At 36.3% G+C, this 9,147-nt stretch overlaps 1 protein-coding gene across 1 annotated transcript in view; it reads left to right on the forward strand.

The window, feature by feature from the left end:
- The first annotated feature begins 5,761 nt into the window (after positions 1 to 5,761).
- LOC107757179 (sodium-dependent phosphate transport protein 2B-like) overlaps positions 5,762 to 9,147 on the forward strand; it is a 12,921-nt gene continuing 9,535 nt past the window's right edge. The window contains exons 1-3 of the mRNA XM_016574594.1: positions 5,762 to 5,894; positions 6,005 to 6,121; positions 6,203 to 6,331. Of these exons, the coding sequence (XP_016430080.1) occupies positions 5,846 to 5,894; positions 6,005 to 6,121; positions 6,203 to 6,331 (295 nt within the window). The 5' untranslated portion in view covers positions 5,762 to 5,845. The remainder of the gene's footprint in view (positions 5,895 to 6,004; positions 6,122 to 6,202; positions 6,332 to 9,147) is intronic.

Consider the following 9,147-nt stretch of genomic DNA (forward strand, 5'->3'; position numbering starts at 1 on the left):
TTATAGTTTGTTATAGAAAAACAAGTTATGCTCAGAGTCCAGAGCCTCGATCATAACATAATAACAGGCACCTTCCGAGTAGAGACCTGCATGATCGCGGGACCCAAAGCAGCAGAGTGCGTCGCGGGACAACACTTGATGGGCGGGTGCGGGCGGGTAGAGACTCGTGTGTTGGGTTGTCACCCATCCCTTAAAATACGGAATCGTCCCGTATTTGAAGGCAAAATGATGCGTCCCGTATCAAATCAATACGGAAAGTGATTTGTCCCCTATTTTACAAAGGGCAACACATATTTGAATAAACAAATAAGTATTTGCACTGTTTATAATACTAATAGCAATTATAATGAAATCAATTTCGTAAGTATTAGAGAAGCTCATTTGCGCGTGATTTTGGCGTCTTTATTTCCGTAGCGACGGAGTCTCCAGAACGCGCCCCGTGAATGGGTGTCCCTTATTTTGCATCACTGAAGGTGGCAACCCTACTCGTGTGTGCGGGACACGGGTGAATAAGGGTGTACTTACTCTAGGCAATGTTAACTGTGCCCGAGCGCGTTTGACTCCCAAACCCCTTTTCATTTGACTAGTGTGATCGCTCTGTGCCGCACTTGGGCGCGGTTCGTTTAGCCGTCCCTGGCTCGTTTGGAAGAGGTGGGCCAGAGGGCAGTTCAGTTATATATAGATCAGTGAGTGTGAGCGCTAACATTGCTCACATTGCAGCATGATTGCGTGAACATTTCTGCGTGGCAAAAGTGATAGATCTGTAAAGCAATACATTGTGAGAGGGCTGTGTGTTACCGCGTCCCAAACGACTCAAAATAATAAACCACAAAGTTAACAAAACCATGCACTCCACTGTGCTGAGCAAGAGTGCTTCTCTGCTGTCTTCTCGTGCTATCTGAAACGTCCTGATTCCCGCTTATTAAGTCTGATTACGAGCTCGTTGCATTCTTTTCTGTTAAAAATAACAGTGGACAGTGGTTTGTGAATGGTGATGCTTAGCCTAAATAATGTAATCGTGAGCGCTTCATGTGAGTGCTGCTGCAGTCTTAGGCCCTCCCCAAATGCTCTCATTGGTTGAGACGCGTGATGACGCTCATCCCAAGCCAGTACTGATCAACATCCCACCCATCCTGTGACCCATGGTTTGTCTGTATGTGTATTCAGAGCCAGTGAGCAACGGACTTTCATAATAATAAAAAAACTGCGTTAATGCGCGATAAAATTTTTGCCGGCATTAATCAATTAATGCGTTAAGGCGATAATAACGCGTTAACTTGCCCAGCCCTAATATATATATATATACAGTATATATATATATATATATATAACTGACCAAGTAGTACTAATGATGCTCGCCTTAGCAAACTCTGCTAATAATGTGCGTTCATGCTATGCACATTATGCTTTATTTATGTTATGTATGTTACAATGTTCTTAGATTTCAGGTTTTACTTTCTGTTCCTGTGTCTGTGAAAGATGATTAATTAGTTCCCACACCTGTTCTGTTTCTCCCTGATTACGTTCCCTGTGCATCACCATCACTAACACAGACCATTTTTCTAATCAAATGGGCTAATGTTATTAAATACTACTATTATTTATATAAAATATCATTTATTGAACAATATTTATAGTATAATATGTAATAAAGAACAACAGTCATCATAAAAGTTGCTAAGCAATTAGGTACAAGGCAGCGCTCTGATATACAGTTGCTGCCCCTTAGGCTAAAATGAATTATAACTCATGTTCAACCACTATATAGTGTATATAGTTATATAGTGTATGTATATACACATAGTATATATATATATATATATATATATATATATATAGCCTATATAGTTTTTGTTTTTGCATCGGTCACAATTTCAATCCTGTCTCTATACTATTCTGATGTCTATATGATTCAGATTCCTCCTTCAATTAAAGTATATGGGGACTTTTTTATTTTATAGTCCATTTTATGGTTCACCATGATCAATAAAATTTGGATTACTCTGAAAAGTAGGAGTGCACCCCTCCTCATCAAGCCGTCTGATCTGTGTGAGATGAGTTATACACCTAAGATAAATGCTTATAGAGTTAAATATGAGCAACAGTGATATGGACAAGGAAATTAGTAAAACATGACCCGATTACTGTTAATCTGAAGGAATTTCCTGTATTGGTTTCTTACAGGTGTTTTACCCGTATTTTTAATGACTCGTTGCATTGTGGAGGTTAGTTAGTTAGTTAGTTAGTTAGTTAGTTAGTTAGTTGGTTAGTTGGTTGGTTGGTTAGTTTAAAAAATGTTTGTAAATTGAAGGTATATGTCATTTTCCGCCATGATATTTATTGATTTTTATTTATTTATTCTTGTCTTCGCAAACACCACTAACTAATTGTGACTTGAATATGAGTCTATCACAAAGAAAAAGTATATAAAACCGTTTTAAAGCTAAAATTCTGCTGTGTTTATAAAATGGAAAACAGATAAGCTAGTGGTCATGTTTATTTAGAGAGCATGCCTGACATATGACGTGCACAATGGCTAAATACTAAAGGATACAACTGCTTGGATGCATGTTTTCCAAGCATTTAAAGCTTTGAGTTTTATGTGCATCAGCCTTTCACCCTGTTAAGAGTAAGATCGTGATATATTACATATCATCCACTCTCTTTAGGTTCAGGAGTTGAACCGCACAAACTCAGTGAACCCACAGATAAGCTAATTGAGCTTTTATCTGAATTATTTTACTGTGGAGGTGAAAACAACAAACAGTGTTTATTACATTTAATTTTTAGCTAGTCAGAGTAGTATAGTACATGCCTTTTACTTTCATATGACATTTTTATCTGATTTCATAAAGATAAAATAAGCACTGCAGCAGAGAGAGTGGATAATTATTAATAAACCTACAACTTCACCAAAAAATAACTGCATGACATTATACTTTTTTAGTGTTTTTAAATGTTTACTGTAATAATTTGTTGTAACTATTCATTTTATATTCAAATTCAAATGCTCCATCAACAACACGCTTGAAATATGTCTTATATTTAAAATATGTAAGTTTAGTATTTTATGTTTAGAATTTAGCATTTTCAGAGCAAGATAATATTATTATGTAAGACCACAATTATATTTGTGTGTGTGCGTATGTGTGTTTTATTTTATGTTTTTTCTTTCTTTCTTAATTTTTTCATCTTTATTGGAAACTGTTTCAAAGGAGACTTGTGGTTGTTTTAAATAACTTGTATTCTATGTTGTGTATTTTATATTGTATCAGTGTGATTGTAAACTATTTGTTGTTGCTGCCATTTTGAACCAAGACTGCCTGAAAGAAGAGATGTTTTATCTCAATTGTATATTTTCCTGGTTAAATAAAGGATAATAATAAATAAAATATAATAATCTTTTCTTTTCTTTTCTGTTAACACTTAATCTATATAGCAATTACTAACGAATAAAAACTTAAATTTCTTTTCCATCCATGGATTTTAGAAATATATGTATTTAGAAAAAAAAGATTTTAGGGAAAAAAAAAAGTAGAATTGTTTTCTGCATGCCTCGTTTAATTTTTCCAAATTTTCCAAGCAAAACTAACAATTGTATCTTCGTGGCTTTTTATTACAGCGAGTTTACATTTTGTAAGTATTTTGCATATTTCAATTTTATCTAAATACATAATTATTTTGTGCACATTATATGCATTTTCAGACAAAATTAGGCTGTTACTTTTTCATTTGATATTTATGTATCAGATATTTATTAGCTATTTACTATAAAATCTGTTTGTAAGCATGAAGCTGATGTTGGACCCCTACTGAGTAATATAACAGTTTCAGATGCAGCCATGCACACATTTAGACTTGTCGTGTCTTCTAGAGTCAAGAGAAAGGTTGGGGTGGGCTTTGAGAGCCCAGCTGTAATGTGCACTTTTTCAATAGAGGGCATACTCTGATAGTGACAGATGAAAACGGCATGATATGAGAACTTCATATTCTGCTAGAATAGAATAGAATAGAATAGAATAGAATAGATATTTTGAATGTTTTACATGCAGACAGAAAATTCAGGATACAATTGTGCAAAAAAAAAATTTCCCCCACAATAATGAATGTGCATGCAAGGTCTGCATGGCTGCAGGATCATGGCACTCTGTGTGTTATTTAGAGGTTATATCACTCTGTTTGAGCTGATAATTGTTCTACATTTGAGGCTGCGAGTGAGGTGAAGTGTAGTACCACCCGCTCCGGACTTTAGATCAGTGACACGAGCAGGACTGTCCTGCTGCAGGTGTATATAAGACACCTGCGCCTCCTCCACAGGTACGTCCACTGGACTAACACACACACACACACACACTCACACGCACACTCAGCACACAGCACAGGTAGGACAATCATGCTGAAATAATGCCGCTCAGTGCTTGGCAAACCATGCTTGGTATTTTAAAAACAAACGAATACATGCGTTTGTTTCGGATTTGAGCTCTTGAGCTGCTTTTTTAAGTTCTCTTAGACAGTGTGTGTTTCTGTGTTTAGTGGTCTGGGTGTATCTTAGTAAGGATGTGAGCACTGCTGATGAGTTTGAATCATGAGTGTCAGGGAGTGCACAGGTTTATGTCTCTCATCAAAGTGTTGCTTAACTGTGTGGTGGAAATTGCTGAATATTGACGTATAAATAGTCTGCTGACAGATTGATCATTTCTTAGTGTTTCTATAAGTAAAAATCTGTGAGCATTTGTGAGATATTAACATGTGGGCAGTTCAACACAAACAGGTGAGCTAATAATCAGAAAGAAAGAAAGAAAGAAAGAAAGAAAAGTTTGCTTTAAACTTTGTTGTTTTCAATCACTGCTTTTTAAATGAGAAAGAAATAACTTTTTACTTTGTACTTTTTATTTGCTTTTATACTTTACTTTGCTTTTACTTTAAACTGTTCGTTGTTTTAAACACTGCATGCTCTCTGAGAAACAAGACTTATACTTTTTCCTTTACATTTTCCATTTTTACATTACAGTTTTTGTTTTGTTTAATCACAGCTTTCTAAATGAGAAAGACACTTTTTTACTTGTACATCTGTGTTTACTATTTTACTTTAAACTGTTCATTGTTTTTAAACAATGCTTTCTAAGAAAACTAATTTAACTTTTTTTCCTTTTTAATTTGTACTGTTTGTTTTTTTAATCACTGCTTTTTAAATGAGAAACAGTTTTACTTTACGTCACCTTAAATTGTTCATTGTTTGTAATCATTGTCATTTGATGATATCACAGTGATATCATAAACATCATTTTAAATAAGAAACAACCCTTTTATTTGTATGTTGTTACTTTTTACTTTTTTTTTACTTGTACATCTGTGTTTACTATTTTACTTTAAACTGGTTATTGTTTTTAAACAATGCTTTCTAAGAAAACTAATTTAACTTTTTTTCCTTTTTAATTTGTACTGTTTATTGTTTTTTTAATCACTGCTTTTTAAATGAGAAACATTTTTACTTTACGTCACCTTAAATTGTTCATTGTTTGTAATCATTGTCATTTGATGATATCACAGTGATATCATAAACATCATTTTAAATAAGAAACAACCCTTTTATTTGTATGTTGTTACTTTTTACTTTAGTGTTCACTGTTTTTAAACACTGCATGCTTTTAAGGAAAGAAAATAGATGTTTGACTTATAGCTTGTAGTTTTGTTTTGCTTTTCTGGTTTGTTTTGCCAAACTTTTGGGACAAAGAATGCAAAGCATTTATGTGGCGCAAAAGTGAATACACTTCAAAAGAAAATGTTACTTGTGAAATGGCTGCATCGTAACATGTTATTTGTGTGTTTGTTGTAACTGAAGGCAATGGCTCCGCTGCCTGAGACTCATCCCGCCTCGCCGCCGCCGGAACTCGGTACGTGCCCCGTATAAATCCACGTCCACACAGAGGCGCACTTCCTTCCTCCCCTCTGTTCCTGCTTTCTTTCTGTCTTCAGACGCGTGTCTTTTCTCCCGCAAACGCAGAGCTCGCGCGCAAAGATGGGACGGATCCCGAGCCGCGGTCAGAAGAGTCAGAGCCGGAGGAGGAGCTGGACCCCTGGGACCTGCCGGAGCTCCGGGACACCGGGGTGAAGTGGTCAGGTGAGGAGCGCAGCGCGGATGAGCCGCGGGACGCGAGCTGAGTTCCGCGCGTCTCACGCTTTGTCTGTGTTTGCGCTGCAGATCTCGACACGAAGGGGAAAGTTCTGCGCGTCCTCAAGTCCATCGTGAAGTTCATTCTCCTGCTGGGTTTGCTCTACGTGTTCGTCTGCTCTCTGGACATCCTGAGCTCCGCTTTCCAGCTTGTAGGAGGTTCTTTCTTTAACTTACTTTGAACTTTACAACTTTTTCATTCAAAGTAGTTCAGTGTGTGTGTGTGTGTGTGTGTGTGTGTGTGTGTGTTTTAAGAACAGTACAACTGTGCTAAACGACTATACTCAGTGCACTGCATTATACTATATAGTGAATGGGCCTTTTGGTAAAGTGGGTGACTTTTGGAAATTGTACTTATTCATGCACTTTTAATAAGAATCCAAAGTTCTGTATAACCTAACAGTATACCTTAATGGAAAGCTTTAGATATATTTTACCTTAATCAACAGCAAAAATTAGAAAGTAGGCTACTAAAGGCAAGGGAGAGACTGAATCATGAGGCCCTCTTCTGACCAAACCCAAGATTTTTTTAGACAATACTGGTAAAGTGGGACCGCCCCTCTCTAGTGGGGTGAAAGGTGGTGACAATTATAGGGGCCCACGGCTGAAGGGGAGGGGAGGGGAGGGTGGCGATCTCAACCGACTGGCTGAGGCCAGCCTAAAAAGACGCTCAGGACAGTTGAAGGCTGCGCATCGTCACGAAAGCTTATCATTTGCTCGTGTTTTTAAGCCTGGCCAATTTAAACATTCAAAAGAGTTTAAAGCATTCAAACACAAGACGCGGAAAAACTCAACCGAGTACACGGGCGCCGTGTTCAGCGCGCACGCAGAGAGCCGCGTCTCACGGACAGGACAGCAACACCGAACCAAGCTCTCCTTCGCGTCCTCCTGCACTTGAACGAACAAATACAAATCGCAGTTTAAACATGCAAACAGAAAAAGATATGAAAGAGCTGAATTCAGCGCCCGCGCGCGGTGTTCTGTGCGCACAGGGCGCACGCAGAGAGACGCATCTCAAAGTGCTTGAACACCGAATTTGCCTCTTCTTGCTCTTGTACCGATAAATACATACAAAATTATGTCAAAATACCCGTCTTTGAGAGTAACCTAAAAAAAATGTCGGTTATGTCTAAAGTGAAAGTAAACAGTGGAGAAATGGATGTGTATCATTATAATGGACGCATTAATTGCCTCTTAAAGTGACCGCGCCGAATTTACTAGCTGCTGTCTGTGTCCTTAATGTTAATCCAAGAAAATGAAAGAAAGAAAATCACTCACTGCTGTTGACTGAATTACTTTGTAGTTTTAACAATAATTAATCCACAGTCAAACCAAAAATTATTCAGAGACCAGATATAATTTTTGATATTTTTTTATTAGTGGGTACAGGACACTATAGTTCATTTATGTAAGTGAGTATAGCAAAATAAAGTAAACTGTGACATATCATACCCAAAAATTCTTCATACAGTGGACTACCAGTAAAATTTATTTTAAAAAATTGGGACCAAATATTATTCAGACACTTTGACCTGACCATGTTTTGCTTAAGTGTTTTTTTTTCTTTAATTGCTAATGCGACCTTTTTACACCACAGACTGAAGAAAATTAAGCATTACTTGGTAATTGGTTCAACAAAGTATTGATAGCTGTGTAAATATTGTCATACTAACAGTTGTCTGAATTTTGGGTTGGTTGTAATCTATTACATACCTTTCTATCAAAGTTATCTAACATTATCAAGCTGAATTTGTTCTGACACAGTTTAACTCTGAGTTCTTGTCATATTTTATTACCATTTTCTAAACTATAGCAAATGAACTGTGATAATGTGAGAAACGTTGAAGGTGTCTGAATAAATTTTGGTTTGACTGTATCTATTCGATAAATGAAGTTAACCAACTAACATTATACATACCCTTTTGGTTTCTGAACCCAATATTTAAAAAATGTACAAATGCAATAACAAATACAAATCGCAGTTTAAACATGCAAACAGAAAAAGATATGAAAGAGCTGAATTCAGCGCCCGCGCGCGGTGTTCTGTGCGCACAGGGCGCACGCAGAGAGACGCATCTCAAAGTGCTTGAACACCGAATTTGCCTCTTCTTGCTCTTGTACCGATAAATACATACAAAATTATGTCAAAATACCCGTCTTTGAGAGTAACCTAAAAAAAATGTCGGTTATGTCTAAAGTGAAAGTAAACAGTGGAGAAATGGATGTGTATCATTATAATGGACGCATTAATTGCCTCTTAAAGTGACCGCGCCGAATTTACTAGCTGCTGTCTGTGTCCTTAATGTTAATCCAAGAAAATGAAAGAAAGAAAATCACTCACTGCTGTTGACTGAATTACTTTGTAGTTTTAACAATAATTAATCCACAGTCAAACCAAAAATTATTCAGAGACCAGATATAATTTTTGATATTTTTTTATTAGTGGGTACAGGACACTATAGTTCATTTATGTAAGTGAGTATAGCAAAATAAAGTAAAATGACATATTATACCCAAAAATTCTTCATACAGTGGACTACCAGTAAAATTTATTTTAAAAAATTGGGACCAAATATTATTCAGACACTTTGACCTGACCATGTTTTGCTTAAGTGTTTTTTTTTCTTTAATTGCTAATGCGACCTTTTTACACCACAGACTGAAGAAAATTAAGCATTACTTGGTAATTGGTTCAACAAAGTATTGATAGCTGTGTAAATATTGTCATACTAACAGTTGTCTGAATTTTGGGTTGGTTGTAATCTATTACATACCTTTCTATCAAAGTTATCTAACATTATCAAGCTGAATTTGTTCTGACACAGTTTAACTCTGAGTTCTTGTCATATTTTATTACCATTTATAAACTATAGCGAATAAACTGTGATAATGTGAGAAATGTTGAAGGTGTCTGAATAAGTTTTGGTTTGACTGTATATTTAATTTTTACAGTGAAGACTATGCAGTGCTATTTT

Source organism: Sinocyclocheilus rhinocerous, unplaced genomic scaffold (genome assembly GCF_001515625.1).
Source record: "Sinocyclocheilus rhinocerous isolate Xijiao unplaced genomic scaffold, SAMN03320098_v1.1 scaffold1344, whole genome shotgun sequence".
NCBI lineage: Eukaryota > Metazoa > Chordata > Actinopteri > Cypriniformes > Cyprinidae > Sinocyclocheilus > Sinocyclocheilus rhinocerous.